The sequence below is a fragment of the Miniopterus schreibersii genome (assembly GCF_964146895.1).
Source record: "Miniopterus schreibersii genome assembly, chromosome: 11".
NCBI classification, from domain to species: domain Eukaryota; kingdom Metazoa; phylum Chordata; class Mammalia; order Chiroptera; family Miniopteridae; genus Miniopterus; species Miniopterus schreibersii.
The window spans coordinates 17,462,895-17,483,759 of NC_138111.1; the positions used below are offsets into that span (position 1 = coordinate 17,462,895).

General features: G+C 45.8%; 1 protein-coding gene across 6 annotated transcripts in view; it reads right to left on the minus strand.

Moving 5' to 3' along the window:
- Nucleotides 1–20,865, minus strand: part of PALM2AKAP2 (PALM2 and AKAP2 fusion) — a 351,155-nt gene that overhangs the window by 194,804 nt on the left and 135,486 nt on the right. For all 6 annotated transcript variants that reach the window (XM_081152444.1, XM_081152441.1, XM_081152445.1 and 3 more), the window contains exons 3-4: nucleotides 12,160–12,240; nucleotides 2,241–2,371 (exon numbers count right to left, since the gene is read on the minus strand). In XM_081152444.1, coding sequence (XP_081008570.1) covers nucleotides 2,241–2,371; nucleotides 12,160–12,240 — 212 coding nt within the window. The remainder of the gene's footprint in view (nucleotides 1–2,240; nucleotides 2,372–12,159; nucleotides 12,241–20,865) is intronic.

Consider the following 20,865-nt stretch of genomic DNA (forward strand, 5'->3'; position numbering starts at 1 on the left):
TGTGGCCTACATCCTATGTACACTTGAAGTTCTGAGTTAGGTTGCTATTATCTTTTCTTGTTCTAAACGAAATGACCCAAATTTCCCTTAGTCTCTCTTTGTAGGCACCCTTCCTGTTCTCTGAGTACTGTTCTCTGTTGCTCTTCAGGCTCTTCTTATTACTCTTGGTTCCCCAACAGGGGCTAAAATACCTTCAGGGCACAACTGTACTAATATACTTTATAGTTTGAAAAGAATTCATATATCTCTAGGAGAATCTAGTTTGTTGCTGGGGAGGGACTTAGACTAGTGGACTGAAATCTACAGATCTACAGATTACTGTTTTGCTTCCAAGTTTCCATTAGATTTCTTTATTTAACGGTTTAGCTTCAGCTAATCTGTAGATGGTCTCCAGATTCTTATTACATAAAGATCAGATTCTGAATTTGATCTCTAAGTGCACAACACTGCCCCACCCCAAACCTGAACCACAGGTCTCGCTGTGAACAGACTGTGCCCAGGCCACCTGGTCCCTAGGATTTTTCCGAGTTGGACTGGAGAGTAAACTCCCAGGCCTGCTCTCCCAGGCAGGGGTCCCCCGATGCATGATGCGCCCAGCCTCAATTCTTTGGTTCAGTACGTAGCCATAGAGCATCTACTTGGCGCCAGACCCATCTGTTGTGATTATGTTAAACCAGTAAGAAAGGGACAGGAAAATGACTGTCCCTTTTAACAAGATAAAGAGATCCTGTATGGTGTCAACTGTCACTGCAGCAGAAAGAACCATGGACTTGTCACTTTGAGACTTAAAACCAAACCTCCTATGAAACCATTTCTCAGCACTGCCTTTTCCTCTCCAATGTATTGTCAGTATGTCCAGTAACCCTTGGCTCCCTCATCTTGTCTAAGATGCTGTGAGCTGAGCCACTTCCGAGTTACTATATCCTGCCCCTCACCTTTCTATCCTCTGGGTTTCTAAGAGGAAGCCCTTTCCTTTCCTGGGGTCCTGGAGGGTCTTCACCTCACATGCCTATGTCAGCATTTACAAAATTAAAATTTTCTTCTTCCAATACCACACACACACACACACACACACACACACACACACACACACAAATGGGTGGGGCAAAAGTAGGTTTACAGTTGTGAGTACTCAAAACACAGAGTTTATTCTTGTACTCTTTCTTGTTAATTACTGAATTGTTTTTCCATACTAACAACTGTAAACCTGCTTTTGTCCACTCCTGTATATAGCAAAGTTTAGCCAAGCTGCTCTGAGAGTTCTTTAAAGGACATTAGGGCCCCCCAAAAACAGGGACATAGGCCCCAGGGCTTTTCCCCTTTGGTAACATTCCTGGAGTCCCCTAGGTACTCTCACAATCTTCATTCACTCTTGGGTATAAATGGCTGGTAGCAAGTTAGCAATCACTCTTTGTATTTTACAAGAGCTCATAGCCTCAGGGGAAAGAGAGGAAGGGCTCCAGGGTGAGATTTCAGGCAGAATTCGGTGGGACAGGGTGGAGGGGGAGAGTTGGTTCTAAGGCAGCTACACTCCCCACCTCCCACCACCACCTCATATATCTGGTCTGGTGTCCTGGGACCTGTCGTGGTTACTGTTCCCACGTTGGAACCTACATGTTGCTCCTGTGTGAGCCCGGCCAGCCCCTGGAAGGTCACTTATCTCCCAGACCGGAACGTTCAGAACCTGACTGAGGACCGTAAAGGAAGCAACTCACCCTCTGAGCAGTGAAAGTCGGCAATACGAAGTTATTTCTGGAGCACAGGCAGACACCTACGGGGGGGTCCCCACGCAGCACCCCTGCACCCTTCCTTTCAATACCCAGACCCTTGGTCACAATTTTTCCAGGTCACATTGATCAAACGTAGCAAACTGAAAACAGACCCACTGTGTAGCAGCAGTGACAGCTAACAGCCTGGGCCAAAGGAGCAGAGAGACGAAAGCTGATAGGAAAAGTCAAAAAGGGGCGTTTAGTGAAGGGCCAAGTGGCTTACCACACCCTCTCTGGTCCCTGGAGATGTCACTGAACTGTCTTACAGCCCGGCACAGTAATTCTCACTGAGACTATAGTTCTGAATTCTCCAGAAGCGTTTAAATGGTGTCAGTGTAGCCTGGTTTGGAAGGTGATTCTCAGTCGCCGGGGAAAGGGCGGCTGCGCTGAGCACGCCCCCTCCAGGGCAGCCGTGTCACTGCACCGCGAAACCGCCACCTGGGGGCCCTGGGCGGGAAGGAAGCCGCCTACCTCTGAATGTTGTCTTCCAGCTGTTTCACTCGGAACTCCTCCTCCTCAGACTGCCGCCTCCGGGCCTCCTCCTCCTCGGCGGTCCCGGCAGGCACGCCCTGCAGCAGCCACTTCTCCCGGAGGAGTTTGGACTGTGGGAGAGAGACAAGAGAACAGGCCGGATGGCACCTTTCGGCCGCGGCCCCGCCTGGCTGCGCCCCTCTGCAGCCTCCCTCCCGCCCAGCCCCCGGAGGGGGGTTTACGTCTACATTTGCTATTGCAAAACATTTCGAAAGTGTGCAGAAAAACAGAAGGCCCTGCAGAATGAATGCCCGTGTAACCTCCTTTAGATTTAACAATCATAAACAGTTGGCCATGCTTTCTCACATATATTTTTCACCAAAGCATTATAAAGTAAATAACAACCATCATGCTATTTCACGCATACGTATTTCAGTACGAATTTCTTTTTTTTTTTGATAATCCTCATCCGAGGACATGCTTAGAGAGAAGAAGGGAAAGCGAGAGAAACATCAATGTGAGACAGAAACATCGAGAAGTCGCGTTCCATTCAATCCCCAACTGGGGATCCAACCCGCAACCCAGGCTCGTGCCCTGACCAGGAATGCAACTGGCGACCTCTCGGTGTACGCGACAATGCTCAACCGACTGAGCCACACCGGCTGGGCCAGTATGAATTTCTTTTTAAAAAATGACATATTTTTATGCAACTACAGTTGCATTATAAAATTTCCTAAGGTCACCTAATAGTCTATCTAAAAGTCTTCTTTATAAAAGATTAATCTATACCATGCCTCTTCTTAAAAACTCTTCCACGACTCCTACCTGTCCTCAGCAGTGGTCTCCTAATGGCATTCAAATCATGCGCCCACTCTGTGCCAGGGCCCTGATATACTATGGAGTGAAATGAAAAGTTTTTGTGTTTCAGGTCCGTTGTTGGGAAGGAGTGATTACTGATTTGAGAAGGGAAATGAAAACAGCTCAAGAAAAAGGCATGTTGAAACTCCCTAAAATAAAGAGCAAGATGAAGAAAGTAGGTGAAATAGTTTTTAATTTGGGTTTCTATTACATAGACCCTAGATGGCAGGTGGCAGCTACTGGATGTCTGCAGAGGCTGGACCCTGGGCACCATGGCAGAGTGTCCCCGTAGACAGATGGATGGTAATAGAAATGGGCCACTGTGAAGACTCATGGCCACATCTGCCAGAAGCAGGGTACGTGGCCATTTCTTCCCAGCAGCAACAGGAGTACAGCACTGAGTTCCTTGGCTCCCTGACAGCACCTCTATCAGAATCTTACTTAACCTCCTGAGGCAGGGCGAGCAAGATGAAAGGAAAGGGAGCTCTCAATGACTAAGAGCCAGGCTGTGCATGGCTCAGAGCCAATTAAATGTCATTTGCAGAAATGAGAGCGTGGGATATGTCTCTAAGATTGTGGGCACAAAACTCATGCTCACTGCAGTTTCCTTTCTATTTGCTCTTATGAGCAAAAGATGCGCAATTCCATAGACTCTCGTTTTTACATGGGATTCAGGGCTTCTTATTATGAACCCATAAGATGATAAATTACAGTTCACCAGTGGTTCTGATTCACCAGCCCACTAAGAAAGTCCAGCAGCCATTCAGCACCGGGGAGACCCTGCCGGATGCACACAGGCAAGTTCTGCTGGCTGGAAATCCCGCACTTGCAGAAGGACCTTCTGTTAGCAATGCTGCACCACTGTGGTGTCCAGGTAGCCATGGTTTTCTCTGGTGTTCTTCTTGCTTTTTAATGATAAACCATTGTTGGTGGAGATCTGTTTGCTTATTCTTAGAGTACACAGAGAGGCATATTTATAGCACTTCACCTGTAGCTTTCCATTAATTAGAGACAGGAGTCTGTCCATATGTAAGGCATTCCTAACTGTACTACTAAAGGGACTGTTGGCAGGAACCGACGACCCCTCACTCCAGCATGCTTAAATAGTGACACATCCATCATTCACTGGCAACACACTGCCTGCAAATGTACTATATGTAAATAGTTTGCAACTTCTGCCAAGGAAAGTATACAAAAGTATTTAAAAATTTACAACGCATTTAAAAATAGTATAAAATTATGTGTAAAAACTCACAGCGTAATTTGTTTACTTTGCTGCTCTCACTTATGAGCTGAATTGTGCCCCATCCCCACACTCACATGTTGAAGTCCTAACCCCTACTACCTCAGAATGTAACTGTATTTGGAAATAGGGCCTCTAAGGTTAAAGGAGATCATTGGGATATGCCCTAACCCAATAGGACTGGTGTCCTTACAAGAAGAGGGATTAGGAGACAGACATGCACAGAAAGAAGACCATGTAAAGACACCTGAGGAAGAGAGCCATCTACAAGCCGAGGAGAGAGGCCTGAGAAGAACCCAACACTGCTGACACCTTGACCTTGGACCTCAGCCTCCAGATGTATGAGAAAATAAATTTCTGTTTAAGCCACCAAGTCTATGGTATTTATTATGACAGCCCTCGCAACTACTACACTCTCCAAGGCTTTATCTCTTTCCATTGGAAAATGGGAATGGGTGGGATAAATTGGCTGGGCGTCCTAACTGGACTCCAGAAGGAAAAAAAATTCAGAAGCACTGTTTTCCACTCAAGCCACTCAAAATTCCCCACACAGATCATGCTCACACACAACAAGAGGCCGTGTGGAACAGTAATTAACAGCCTGGATTCTGGAGCCATTCTGCCCACTTATTAGCTGTGTGGTCTTGGCCAGACTCTTTAGCCTCACTGAGCCTCAGTTTCCCCATCTGTGAAACGGGCATGACAACAGAGCCCATCCCAGGTTTGTTGGAATGATTAAATGAGTTCATACATTGAAAGTTCTGGGCCCACACTCCGCACTAGAGAAAAGTTTATTACTGTTGTTCATCTGGCTCCCTTGGCCTCTCCCACTTTCACCAGAGAAAGAGCAGGTGAGATGCCACCCGAGAAGCCTTCTTCTACTCGGCGGCTGGGTCAGTGGCTCTGCTCTGTTTCCGTTGGCAGAGAACATGCTCAAGAGCACGTCCCTACTGTCCTCAAGTTATTTCTTCTTAGCTCTTCCCCCCGTTAGACTCCCAGCTCCTCAAAGGCTGGGACTGGTCCTTAGTCACCTTTGTATCTTCTTGTCCCATGTACCCCAGGTCCAGAGATGAAGTGAGTAAATGGGTGAACTGGAAAATTCTCTATTTTCTTTCCCTCTAATCACTTGGGGGCAGAGGTGTCACACTTTCGGAGTGCTTCCTGTGCTGAAATGTTTGACAGTGACCTGGTTCAACCCATAGAAGGTAAAAACCTTATTAGGATACGGGGAGACGGATATGCTGGCAACCTCGGGCCTGCTGTGTGGACCTTTCTGGAAAGGCAGCCAAAGGCAGTTCCGGTTTTCCCTGCCCAGCCAGGGCTTCTTGAAATGCAAGAGAGGGCTGCCCTTGGGGAGGTTGTCTTCCCTCTTCCACCACGGGCAGGGTCTAACTCCCTCACTCTGGCTGAGTTAGCCCCCCGTCAGTCAGTGCCTGTGACGAAAGCAGCCTGGTGACCATGATCACGGGAGGCCCATGTGCCCCCAGATCTGTCTCTTCTCTGGATATGGCAGTGACATCCCCAAAACACCCCCAGCAGCTGCAGCCAGGAAGAGAGGGTTTAACAGAACTAGACGGCAGGCAGCGTCTCGGGGAAGTGTGTTGCACAAAGGTGATCCGACAGGGCAAAACCGAAAAGCAGAGCTGGTTTCCCACTGGCTCCGAAGTCCCGCTGTCAGGGGAAGCCACCATGTCAAGTGCATTGGCCTCCCAGGCTTCCTGAACCCGCCCGGGTCCTCTCGCCCTGAGCGTGAGGGCCGACCGCTTGGGAAAGGTCTCCGAGCGCTTGGGCATGTGAGCGGAGGCCTGAGATACCGCACCGGGCACCCTGATCACGCACACCCACCAGGAGGCCCACTCCCCTCTGTTCCAGCTCTAACCGGCTGCCCGCGTGTCTCAGGATTAAGTGGCAAGCAGAGCTCAGCAGAAGTGATAACTGAAAGTGAAAACAATTTGCCCTTTTTGTGCAAATAACACACATAAAAAATGTATCATAGCCCACGGGTGCTAAGAACTTTCAAAACTTCACAGATGTTGCCCTGGCCGGGTGGCTCAGTTGGCTGAGCATCGTCCGTACAGCAGAAAGGTCGCAGGTTCGATTCCCGATCAGGGCACTTACCTAGCTTGTGGGTTCAGTCCCCGTTGGGGTACGTACAAGAGGCAACCAATTGACATTTCTCCCTCTCTCCCCCTCTTTCTCTCTCTCTGCCCCTCTCTCTCCTTTCCTCTCTCTATGACATATGCTTGGGTGAGGATTGAAAAACAAGAAACAAACTTTGCATTTGTCAAGTGGATGCGACTGTGAAGGGTCAAGACAAGGAAGGAGCAGAGAGCTGGTGGTAAAGAGACGGAGCCTTGCCCGAGGCTCCTGGAAACCTGGGCGGGGAGCAGGCCTGGAGTAAGTCTGGTCCTTACTCCAGGGGCCCATCCAGCTTTGTAAAACAAGAAGGGGACAGGGCCTCTCAGAGGGCAGCACGCGTCTGGAGCAGCAGGAGAGCTCGCTGACAGTCTCCAGGGCCCCACTCCAGAGATGCTACTGCTGTAAGTCCAGGGCAGGGCCCGGGAATCTGAATTTTAACAAGCTCCCAGGTGAGGCTGCTGTTGACGCTGCCGGTCTGGGGACCATAATTTGAGTAGCACTGCATGAGGGCCTGTGACTATCCAAATGCTTGAAGAATGCACAAGCTCTCCCGCTGGCTAGCCGGACACAGTAACCCCAAAAGGAGCTCCTCATGCTCCCCCATCTCGGGCGCAGCAGTGCCCGCCTCCCATCCATTCCCTACGTGATAGAAAGGATGAGGCATAAAGGTCCCTTTACGCTGCATACCCTGGCTGTCTGTTCAATATTTTAAAATTTGACATTGGCCTTTCACACACACTAATAATCAAGAAAAGTCTAAAATTAGTGATAAAGGCTCGTAATAGAGAGACACACTGTAATATCTTTGCAGCAAGGCTCCTGATACCTTCAGGCTATTCAGCAAATGACCTTGGTGGGTTGACAATAACTATTTCACAGGGTCACAATTCAGTCTTTGACTTTTTTTTTCCCCATTCCGTCTTCTTGAAAGAAAAAGCTGTGATTTAAAAAATATGATGACAATTTTCATAGCTTGGATTCGAGGAAAACTCTAGTCAGGGTCCCCTGCTCATGAATAAGTAATTCAAAGGCAGCTTATGTCGTGAAGAGGCGGTATTAGCAATTTATTCTGACAGTGCTGACTCTGTCACACAAACCTTTATAAATGTGACAGTCCCAAAGGAACTCATGTGGCAATACGTACTGTGCTGGGACCTTGAACTGACCAATAAAATAGACAAATCTCTGGCAATTCAACCAAGAGGCAAAGGCAATATTACGTTCGGTCTGCTCTGGTAGAATACAACAGTTGATTTATTTTTTTAAACTCACATTATCACAAGCCACATAATAAAAACAATAAAAAATAAATAATTGTTTCCAGGGAGTAAGAAGCCAAGACAATTTTTCAAGAGAAGAGGAAGAGCTTTTGCCTTATGACATATTCTAACATATTAAAAACCTCGAGGGAGTGAAGGAGGTGGTGTTGGCACCAGGATGGCAGATGAATGGACGAAAAGAAGCCACAAATGGTGGGCCTGAGGATAAGTGAAAAATATGTGTGTAATCAAGAAGACTTTTAAATCAGTGAGGGAAAGAATGAATTAATCGATAAATCGTGTAGAGACAACTGGCTCCCCATCAGTAAAAAGTAAAGTTATTCCTACCTCATACCTTATAGGAAAATAAATTCTAGCTGGATTAAAACTATTGAAAGAATCGCCATACAGGTAAGTGTCTGAAATGGAGATATTCATTCCAAGGATAACATCAAAACCAGAAATCATAATGTTAAAAGAACGTCAGGTGGGATTCCATAAAATTATAAAGTTTTGTATGAAAATTTGAAAGAGCCCATTCACAAAAATTTTTAAAAGAGGTCGAGATCAATGTATTTTAGATACAAATATTAATATAATTTCACTTTACTCACGGACTGATGAGGCATGTGAACAAAGGTATATATCTTAATCTATAAAACTATATTGGGGGAAAAGTATAGAAGGATATACCATGTGAGTTATATCTAGGTGGTGAGTATGTTCATATGTTTTTTTCTTTATCTTTTCCTGTATTTTTAAATCACACTTTTGCAGGGATTATATATTCCTTCCTTTTTTAATCAGCAAAAAATAATACAGCTATTAAAATTGCTTACTGGTCTCATATGTGAGTATTTTTTGGAAATTGTTACATCACACATATTAGATACTAAATACAGCTAAGGATCTTGGAAAGAGAAATCTGAGTTTAATTTGTCCAGGACTTCAAAGAACCTGGCGGTTTCCTAATCACTGGGGTGTGGCAGCTAATATATCAGCATTTCATGCTTTGGTCCCTCGCTGCATTATAGCTTTTGTTCATTTTCCATATATAAAGTCATGATATTCTATTTTGTGGAGTTACTCATGGCATAGCCCTAAATATTATAATTAGCAAGTGTATTAAACAATCATGCGAGTATCAAAACTACTGTCTTGCATTCTATTTATCTGCTTTGACACGAGATCAGTGAATCTGCTAAATTATTCACATCTCATTGCATGAGGATATATCCATGGACTATTTGGTCATGAGAATTATAACTTAATAAATATGAAATCTAATTCTATTGCTTTTCCATTTAATTTAACTTTGCATTGAGAATATTTATTTCCTAGGGAACATGTAGGATTCTGTAAACTGATGATATAAATATTAATTACTGATATATTTCCTAATATTTTCTACTTCAAGGAATGACCAGTAATTACTGTGATATGCCTCCACATGGTCTAAATTTCTGGAGTCCATGAACATGTACTTAAAGAGTCATGTGATGGTGATGATGGTAAACACATGTGATGATGGTGGTTGGCATCAGACAAATTACTCAAAAGAAAACATTTCATTTGAAAAAACAGTGTCCAGGAGAAAGCAAGGTTATGGAGGCAGACAGCCCTGGGGTTGAACCCGGGCACCCACAATTACAGTCTCTAAGCTTGGGAGAAAATTACTTGGTCTCACAAATTAGTTTCCTTGCCTAGAAGACAGGGAGAGTAGTATCGGCTTTGTGGTCATTAATGAGGGGACACATTTAAAGTCCCAAGCAAGTAACAGGCACTGGGGGGGAAAAAAGACTATTATTGAGAGTGGACAAGGCAATGACAAGGCTGCTGCTGCCAAGAGGAAGCTGGCTGAGTCTCCACCAAGAGGCTCACAGAGCATCCGTAGCCTCAATGAATTTACTACCATGTGGGAGGGAGGCTGCCAAGCTCGAAGTGGAATGATAGCGGGGAAGGTGACTCACGCTATTCAAGTTCAGTCAACAGGTAACTGATTTGAAGCAGAACATACTCCTTTCTGGTGCCTGAAGTGATCATCTCTCAGTCAGGCATCACCTTCCTTGTATTAAAATAACTCAGCTATCTGGGGGAGGCTGGAGTCAGAACAAAGAGAGGTAGAGTCATAAGGGAGGTTTCACCCAAGTCATGGGGAGGCCGAATGACTCTCCTCGCCTAACAGCAGACCCCACCTCACACTGTATGGAAACCCGGTACCTCCCAGGGCCGGGTCTCTCTCCAGAGTAGTACCCGATACCCCACCTTTGGCACCTCTGGGCTTCCCTTTTTCATTGTTCAAGGCTAGCGATCCACCCTCATTCTGTCTACACAGGTCTTCCCCAGAGAGAGAAAATTACAATACACTGGTCTCCACTTATTAAATTACCATCACTTCCAGTCCTTTCTCCCCCAGATTATGGCACGATCACCATGGTGAATGTCCTAGGCGTTTCCTTAGATAGCCAGAGAAAATGAGAATTTTACCAAGATAACCGTTAAGAACTATCTGAGTCCCTTGTTTCCAAGTCTTGGAGGAATCTCACTGCTCACCCATGTAATAGTCATTTTTACTGTTGTTTCTGTTGATTGGGTGGATGGATGGATGGATGGATGGATGGATGGATGGAAACAAGGATGGATGGATATGTGGAAGGAGGGGGATGAGGGAGGGAGGGGTGAGGGGTGAAGGAAAATGGAAAGGTGGAATATGAACAGGCTGTTGTAGCACTGCACTGACATCAGTCGTGAATGGGTCCTTGGTGTCTCATTTGGCACCAGAATGAGAAGAAGCTGGACGAAAGCAACTTGACCTTCTCACGGGTGCTTATTGCCTGACGTCTGATGGAAGGAAGGGAAAGGCAGAGGATCGCACTGACCTCGGAAAGGAGAGAGGCTGTCTGGTCAAAGCAGCCGCTCATCCTTCAGTCCCCTTGTTAACAAGTTCACCTTCAACTAGGAATTCACCGAGATTTGAGTACATTGTGCTCTTTGTAAGGAGTGAGTTGACCTGTACGCTGGGCCGGAGACCCAGCTCTGTCCCAATTGACCTTGAACAGTTCACCTGGTTTTATTAAATGTTTCTCAGCTCCCCTGTCTGCGAGGATAGGACACTAACTTTAGCCCTCAGTCCTCCCACAGGAATGTTCTAAGGAAAGAGCAATGGCATATGGGACACACTGCGAGCTCCTGCAAAGAAAGGCCCATAAATGGATTTACACGAGGAGCAGAGAGAAAGGGCAATATTCTCAGTATCCTGCTGCGGTCCCTCCCTTTAAGCGCATCCCTCTGCTTAAAGTTAATGGCAACGTAAACACGCTAAGCAGATCTGGGTCACGTTGCTATTTGAAATCAGCGGCCAGCTTGCCGAGGATTTACATTTTGAGGACTCATTTAGCACTGCGCTGTCTTCCAGAGGAGAACGGGAAATGCCACCATAAAGGTCCCCCTTGCTCAAAAAAATTCAAATAGCCCAGAGCCAGCAGGGCCCCGCAAGGCAGCCCCACCTTCCCCACCAGCCCTGGAGCCGCAGTTCTGCACGTGCGAGGTCACTGCCGCTGGCAGGGAGCGGGGTCCGCCTGGGAAAGCCGGGGAGCCCGGCAGGCTGGCAGGCCGGCAGCCGCTCCCGCGGGCCCCTGGAAGGTGCTCAGGCTTATCCCTGCGCCTGCAGGAAGCAATGTTCTGCAACCAGCGGAGCTGTGTGACAGTGACAGAGCTTTCTGCTGGGCTGTAATCAATTACGATGCTTAAGTGCATGATGTTTTCAAGAAAAATAAATAAATAAACAGCTTGTGCTCCCTCCCCACCCCCGCCCCCCTCTTTAACTCCATGCTTTGGAGACCCAACCAGGTCAACTCATTTCAATGCTGTCTTTTGACCAACTGCTTGTTCTAACAGAACACTTTCAAAATTGGTAAAGTAGAGAAAAAAAAAAAAATGAATAGGAAAACCGCAGGGCTGCTTCATCTCACTGCTTTCACCCCCCCCTTTTCTCCATAGCAAGAAGGAAAGTTGCTAATATTTTTTTTTAATTTTAAAAAGGAGCATTATGTTAACTATATCTATGGGAACCTGGGAACACACACACGCGGCACCTGTGCACGGGAGACACAGCCCCGGACACTCCCTCACCCACCATGTGGAAATTCTCTTCCAGTTTCTATATATAACCACCACATTCACATGCACGCCCCCACCCCCAAACCTGTCCACATGCTCGCTATAATCTCACGCCCGCAGCCACTGGAACGCTGCAACAACGCCCTGAATTGGAGAAATTCCCAAGAAAAGCCCAGGGCCGGTTTGCCGGCTGCAGGAAAGAGCCAGCGCGGCGCAGCAGCCTCTCGCCGGCCCTGCCCAGCTCCCGCAGGGTGAGCCCTGTCTCGTCGTGGCAGAGGCCCCCGGGTCGCGTCGCGCTTACCTTGCAGTGCTGCAGCAGCAGGATCTGCTCGTCCAGCTCCTGTCGCTTGCCTTCTATTTCAGTCTGCCTCTTTCTTTTTTCCTTGAAAATAAAGAGAGAGAGGCTGTCAGAGCGGGTGGGTGGTGGCTGCAGGAATTTTGAGGCAGGAAGCAGCAGCAGCGCACATCTGCACAGACACTTGCAGAGACGCTGGGCACACACGCAGTGTCACCTGCCCCTCCGTCTCTGGGTGTGTTGCAAACAGCAGCATTCTCCTAACATGTCTGCTGTGGGCTTGGTGAGTGGGAGCAATTCTCCTCCCTCAGCCAGGCTGCAACAATTTAATCCAGAAGAAAAGGCGGTTTCTGCACACACACACACACACACACACACACACACCCCGCAGCATGTTCTGTGCAGTGTTAATTTGGAGACAAAGAATAAAAATGTCTCCATCGAAAACACAGAAGCTGCAAATAGGATAGAATAAAACAGTGGGAATTCTAGGGTACAATTCTTTCATGGAAATCCTATACACAAATAATACAAGGTAATTTCAAATTTTGTAGGACAAGTCACCCAGTTGGACAGAACAAATGATGCAAACTAGATGGGTGATCTTTATAAACTAGCTGTGTTGGGGGTCGTTTCATGTGGGTGGGGCTTGCTGAGGTTCTGGTAAATATGAACTCTGGGGTTGGTCTGCCTGCATCCAACTCCCAGCTCTACCATTTGCTACCCATAGGACCTCTGGTAACTTCTTTTACCTCCTGGATCTAAGTCTTCTCTTGCATAAAGAGGAGACAATAACTGTACCCAAACTATATGGTTGGGGGCAGGTATTAAATGAGATAATACATATAAAGGACCTAGAGCAATGCCTGGCACACAGTAAACACTCAATAAATGTTACTTGCTATTATTCTTATTGCCACGTACCATTTCTAGGTAATGCCTAGAAATTGGTTTTAAAGGGATATATTTCCCTTATATTCACAGCATAACCTCTCTACTGGAGTGCACACTTACACTTTTCTTCTCCATACTTTGCAATAAACATCATATGACTGGGTATTTATCCAAAGAAACCCGAAACACTAATTCGAAAAGACATATGCATTCCTACGTTCATTGCAGCATTATTTATAACAGCTAAGATACAGGCACAACCTAAGTGTCCATTGATAGACAAATGGGTAGAGAAGAGATAGTAGTACATATATATACACAATGGAATATTACTCAGCCACAAAAAAGAATAAAACCCTGCCATTTGCAACAACACAGACGGACCTAGAGGGTATTATGCTAAGTAAAGTAAGTCAGACAGACAAAGACAAATACCATATGATTTCACCTATATGTGGAATCTAACGAACAAAATAAACAAATGGAAACAAACTCACAGCTACAGAGAACACTTGATGGTTGCCAGATTGGGGGGGGGGGGTAGGAGGAGTGGGTGAAAAAGGGAAAGGGGTTAAGCTGTGCAAATTGCCAGTTCTAAAAACAGTGAGGTAAAGCATAGCACAGGGAATATAGTCAATGAGATCGGAACAACTATGTATGGTGTCAGATGGGTACTAGACGTATCAGAGTGATCACTTCATAAGTTATATAAAGGTCTAATCACGATGTTGTACACCTGAAACTAATATAGTATTGGATATCAACTCTAATTGAAAAATAAAAATTATTTAAAAATAAACATCATACAAATGTGATTAAGAAAAGAAAGGCTTCCCCTTATGCCAGCTTATTTGTTCAATGTTTTCCTTCCAAAGTGCACAGGGTAGGGTTTACTGAGACACCTACTGCATGAATTATCCTACCTTACTCACATATGCAGGGAGCAGCTTGTTAGACCAGACATAACGGCATTTTACAATACAACAGCCAACTCCTGGAGAAGGCAGTAATACAGAAAGCTGGCTGCTGTCCTCTGGGTTAGCAGAAGCTTTTATTTTATGCAGTTGCTATGTTTCTGGGGATGTGCTCACACTGCTGCTATTCAAATCCACATAGTAATATTTCATGTTATAACCAAGTTCTTCTGTGCAATGTACAGACCTTAAGAAATATCTCATAATATTTCTGGGACATGACATCCAAGTCAGGGACATAACCTCCTTGCCAAAGTGAGCCCGAGAATGTTTTAGAAACTTACCCCTTACCAAAGAACTCCAGTTAATGGCGCATCACTGATTCTGTTTAATCCCAGAGTATGCCCAAGAACATACAATATAAGACAATAGATGGGAAAAGTGAGGCCCAGTGAGGACAGTCCAGCTATCCAGCAACTCGGAGTTACCACACAAAAAAGCAAGGGCCTCCAGAGCCAGCCACTGTCTCTATAGCCTAGGATTTCTCAAGAGCAGGTTTACTGGACTTTATCATCCATTCCCATCAACTATCAAAATAGGAATGGTACAGGCCCAAGATATAGCATGTCAAGAATTACAAGATGCTGGTGACTCAGATGTTAACTGAGCGCTGTGTGTTTGCTATAGACTGAATATTTGTATCCTGCCCAAAATTCATATGTTTGAAACCTAAACCCCAATGTGATGGTATTAGGAGGTGGGGCCTTTGGGAAGTGATTAGGGCATGTCATGGAGCTCTCATGAATGGGATTAGTGCCCTTCTAAAAGAGACCACAGAGAGCTCTTTTTGTCCCTTCCTCCATGTGGGGGCACAGCAAAAAGACACCATCTATGAACCGGGAAGCCAGCCCAAAACAGACACTGAATCTGCTGGCGCCTTGATCTTGGACTTCCCAGCCTCCAGAGCTGTGAGAAATAAATTTCTGTTGTTTATAAGCCACCCAGTCTATGGTATTTTGTTCTAGAAGCCTGAATAGACTAAGTGTTCTGATTACACCACTGTCATTTGCTGGTCATTTGCAAACCTTTCCTAGGCTATCCCACCTCTGTGCCTGTGCTCGTAGAGAAAGTCCTCATTCCACAGTTGCCCCCATCATATTGGTGAACCATGCCTTCAACAGAAGAAATATTACCAGATGTTTTGGACAGTGAATGTTTACATGCTAGAGCAGTTGACTCAATGATGGTCACTGGGAACAGATACAATCACGAAAAATACAGGTTTAAGTTAGTTCTTTAAGAATGGATACCAATCAGGTAGATACAGATTAATGGACAGTGCATTCCAGGCAAAGGCAACTCTGTGAGCAAGGGCAGAAATGTACTTCATATTCCAGGGACAGTGAGCAGGGAGATATAACTGGGGTGCAGGGCTTGCCTGTAGGAGTAGAGACCAATGATTCAAAAGACTGGCCAGGTCTAGAACATTGAGGGCCTTGGGTGTCAGGCCAAGAAGTTGGGGTTTGAGTGTATGGACAATGGAATGTCATCATAGGGTTCTAAGCAAGAGAGTGATGTAATGAAATGGCATTTTAGAAACATTAATCTGGCACTGGTGTGTAGGACAGATTAATAGGAGTTGGAATACTTTTTCTTTAAAGGGCCAAATAGTAAACATTTTAGGTTTTCTGGGAAGTACAGCCTCTATTGCAACTGCTCAATGCTGCCACTGCGGTGAGAAAGCCCCACAACCAGCTTCCAACTGTTCGTATCCAGCCCTTCAGACTCAACCCTTGTGGTCATCACCCCAGCCATCCCTCCTGCCTTACTCTCACATCCGTTCCTTCTGTGTTCCTCATCTTAGTGATGACTACTCAAGTCAGGAATCTTAGTTGTCGCCGGAACTCCACTTTCTGGAAAGATCAAGTCCTTTGATTCTGTTTGTCATTTTCCACATCTTCTGCTTCCCCACCATACCCTTTATTACTACCCCAATACTCTCTCCTTCATCTCCCCACCTGCACATGCAGGCTAGTCTACATCAGTATCTCTAACACTCTGTAGCAGTTAACTGCTTATACCCCATTTCCACCTGGATTACTGCAGTGGTTTCCCACTAGTCTCCCTGCTTCTGGGTCTAGGCTCTGAGCAAGTCACCTTCCACATTGCTGTCATATATTCTAAAATATCCAACCTTTGTCTAAAATACCAGAATGTCTCCCATTGCCTACAGTGAAAAGAGCAAATTCCTTAGCCTAGCCAATGAGGCTCCTCTCTATCTCACAGCTTCGTCCCGAGCCCTGACACCCCCTAACCATATGCTCCAACCTCAACAAACCATTTGTAGTTTCCTAATCTACAAGGCTGGCTCATGCCTTCTTGGTTTTGTTTGTTTGTGTGATTTAAAAAAAAATAAATACTGATTTCAGAGAGACGAAGGGAGAGAGAGATAGAAACATCAATGATGAGAGAGTCATTGATCGGCTGCCTCCTGCACGCCCCGCACTGGGGATTGAGCCGCATGCCAGCCATGTGCCCTGACCAGGAATCGAACCGAGATCTCCTGGATCATAGGTCGACGCTCAACCGCTGAGCCACGCCAGCCAGGCTGCCTTCTTGGTTCTGCTCTTACTGCTTCCTCTGACAAAAATGGATTTCCCTCACTGCTTCATCTCACATAAAATTAGTTTTCTTTCACAACATAGCTTAAATATCAATGAAGCTAGACTGATCATCTGTCCAGTCTCCCTTCTCTCAGAGAACTCACCTACCCTCACTGTCAATGGCACGGTGGGAAGCCAGCCATAGTCACATACAGCCGAGCTCATCCCTGCCACCAGGACTTGCGTGTGACACAGGTTAGGCCAATCATACTCACTGCAGTACAGATTGGTCTATGGGGTGACTAAATGACCCAAGCAGGACCAACACGAGACAGTTCTAGGGAAAGACACATGAATACTGGGAGAGAATAGCTCCCCTTCCACTGAGGATAAGCTGAGATGATGTACATCTAAATGGCAATTTCCCCCAAACACACAGAAGCAATGCATCCATGTTGGAGAAAGGTCAACATGCAGAGAAAAGCAGAGCTGAAAGTCAGAGAAAGAAGGACCCTAAAGACATTGTTTGAGTCCTAGATCTAGTTATGCGTGAAGCCAAAACCATCTCTGGGCTTCCTAAATTATACACACTAATAAATCTCCCTTGAGTGGTGCTTCTGTCACTTGCAACTCAAAGAGTCCTGGCAAATACAGCAGCCTCTTCTGCTCCTCCAAAGAGAACGCACCACTCTCTCCTCGTGTCCCCTCATAGGCTATGGATCTTTCTACACCAGCACCTTGAGCACTTCAGCACTTTATACACCGAACTGTTTGCACATATTCTTGCTCTTCCAAGCTATGGGCTCCCTGAGGACGGGAATCTTGGCCGATGCATCTCTAAAGCCTAGAGTGTTGCATGTTGAAGAAGGTGACAGACAGGAAAGTCCCTCCAGAAAGTCCCTCTGACTGGGATACTTGCTCTCCTCCGCTCACGTTTCTGCTTGTCCGTACCCCTCACTCAAGCGCATTACGTCCATGAGTGTGCACTCACGATTTCAATGGCAGTAAAATATATCACTGGAAACACATGAGCCGTCAGTCTACAAAGCCAGGAGTGTCTTTCTGCTGAAGACATTAGCCCATACGGAATGGACCGTGATTGCTACGCATATAAGAAAACTGCTGAAGCTGATTCTGAGAAAGAAACATGGAAAACGCATCCTGGGGAGGAGATCTGGGGGAAGTGGAAATTCCAGAGAAAACGTAATGAGCTGACAGTAGCAAACCGTGCAGGGAAAATGTGCCTCGAGAGACATCTGAAATGAAGTAATCTCAGTCCATTAGGAAGATTTCCAGACCCCTCCACTCTCTGGGAGGCCTAGCGAGTCACTTTCGCTGCCTTTCTGTAAGTTATATGTTTTCCTGGCAAGTGTTTTCTGGAAGTATTGCGACACCGCGAAGCTGCAAACTTAGTGCAGTAGGGAGCCTGAGCAGAGAGTGGAGCTCACTGGTCAAAGGTGGTTAGTTTGATGGGATGGCAAGTGTTACAAGTCGTCAAAAGCCACTGATCATTTTTAACATCTTGGTGTATTTCCTTCTAGTATTCCTGTGAATGTGGCTACCGATGCATTTTCTCTTTTACAAAAATTGTTATTATACATTTATGTGTGCACTGATTTTAAATTTATTCAACATTTTTTGTATCATTAAATATTATTTAAAAACAAACAGAAAAACTGGCTAAGAAGCCTATGTCCACCGTGTGCACATCAGGCAGAAACCCTCTTCTCTCCTGCGGGCTCTGCTGCAACCCAGGCACAGGAAAATGCAAGGGGGGGGGGGGCCGGGGAGGGGTCCCAGCTGCATCTGTGAGGAGCCTGGAGAAAGAGGCCAGGGCAGTGAGAAGCAGAGATCCAGTGTTTCCTTTCCTCTGCGAGGCCCATTCTGACTTGAGCTGGTCCCTAGAGCCCTAGGGCACAGCAGTGGGAAGGAACCAGAAGACCTTCTCAGAGCACTATTGCCATCAAAATACCCCAGCATTTAGAAGAAAAGGGAAAAAAATGAAAATATGTTAAAATTTGAACGTTGCCATCTTCCCTCCAGCTATGGCTAGAGAGAAAGAATTTTGCTTTGACACCTCCCATTGTGAGCTAAAGGGAACTCTGTGTCATTCCCCCTCACGCAGGCCAGCTGGTTCCTTGACTTTCACAACGCAGAATCAGAGAAAGGGGCAGAGTGCTGAAAATCTGCACGAGCCAGACTGTTTTAAATAGCCTGTGCTTGGAAAGGGCAAGGGGGCTATGGCAGAGGGGGCGGGGGGAGCAAAGACTGAGAAAAGGAGAGACAGGATGGAGAAGAGAGAACCAAAAGGACTCAGGGGACAGTTCTGAGGCTCAAGAGTTTAAAAATAAAGGACTGGGAATATTAAGATCAGAAAATCTGGGAGAGAGAACTTAAGATGTTTTATTGTGGCCTCTAAAATGAATCCCCTCTGCCGTTCTCCAAGAGTCCAGCAAGGATACTGGGCTTTTGCCTTCTAGACTACGTTTCTTTGAGCATGACTTCATGCTGAAACTGGATCACTAGGGTACCAGGTTTTACATAGGTTGCTCTAAGAAGTAAGGTGACATTCTGAGAATTAAATTATGGAAAATCAACCTGCAGATGGGGACACAACGAGCTTTTCCTATTAAGGAATCAGAATGTGATCTCAGCCATGGTTGGATTATAATTACGTTTCATGCTGCTGCAAAGCCAATGCTATTTAAATATCCGAGGAAAGAAAAGGGCAGTGGTCTGTCTGGAACCTGAGAAGCCGAGTGATCAACCATGAAATGATCAAGGAGGTGCCCACTCGGCCTTGCCCAATTGCCTGTCCAGCTAACTTGAACACTGAGTTTGCTTGGCGGACACATCGTTACTAGAGACCGGTTATCTGATCTCAGTGCCATTAGATATTAAAATTCTCTCCTGGCTCTGACTTCAAGGTCACCCACCAGTCATGATTCTAATTATATTCCGACTTCCCAAGTTGTTAGCTAAATGGAGAGATAATACTTTTTAAGCCCCCTGCAATGTCCATCCAACTGTAAGCGAATAAAATGCCACTCGGGTTTGCCGAGGAGGACATTGAGAGCTAAGGGGGTTTGTGATTTTCTGATCCCACAAAACTGAGGAGCAGAACCTGGAGTCGGCTTAAAAGGCTTGATCGAAAGGACAAGTAAACTAGATTTCCTATCATCACACTGTTCGTCCTAGTCATTCACCCATTCAACCCACATCACCACCATGTGAAGTAGAGAATTCCACGGTTCTGTTCATTCCTCATTGCAGCATTTCCATTTAGGGAACTTCTCTTTGATTCAACTGGTTACTTGGCCTTGAACTTACCATCTATTAGTAAAAGAGGGAACTGCCTGCTTTGTTTGTTTGTAACAAATGATAAAGTCAAGAGAAAGAATTTTAAACAGGAAAAAAAGACATTGATTAGTTCAGATTCGCTACTGGGTTTTGAAAGAATCCTTTAATACTTAAAATCTTAAGAAACATCATAGTTCAGATGCAAAGTTGTTAATAATTACATGGAACTGTTACCATAGCTAGCCTATTAGCAACAACTCTGATGCCTGACACAGGAGACTTTCAGTTTAAGGTCTTCTGTAGATACTTTATGGTCCATATGGTTTATAGCTTAGATCTATATTTAAGGTCTACCCACAGTGTTCCTCTTTAAATAATTGTTTAACCATATAGCTATATTTTTGCTTTAACGTTCATGACATCAAATTCTTTGCTGGGCAACTTTCTCTGAAGGCCAAGAAGGACAGTGGTTTGATATAGGTCTAATGAGAAAGTAAGACCTGTTCCTTCATTATCATATTGATAACCCACTGTGGTGACAAAGGTGAGCTGTACAGGTCAACAGTACAGAGCTCCGAGGAAGCCCCACATGCCAGAAACAACAGTTAAGTTCACCCGCAGAACCTCCTATCGCCACTCTAAACCTACCGCATAATTCCCACCATGACGCCACAGGAACATTGAACTAGGAGTCAGGAGACCTGGCTTCAGGTAGAAGTTCTGCCACTAACCCCTGGGTGACTTAGACAAGCCCCTTGTTGTTCCTGGGCCGTAGGTTCCCCACGTGTGAAATGGGGTTGGGCCAGCTTCACGCTAAGATCCCCCGGTTCTTAGAAGAACTGTTACTTCTCGTTTTAGACGGTCGCAAATGCACTTACTCGTCTACAAGCGATGTGGCACCAGTGGACACTTACATAGCACTTACTATGTGCGCCAGGCAAGGTTCTGGTGTAATCTTTCCAACGACCCACAAAGTTAGGGCCTATCCCTATCCCCATTTT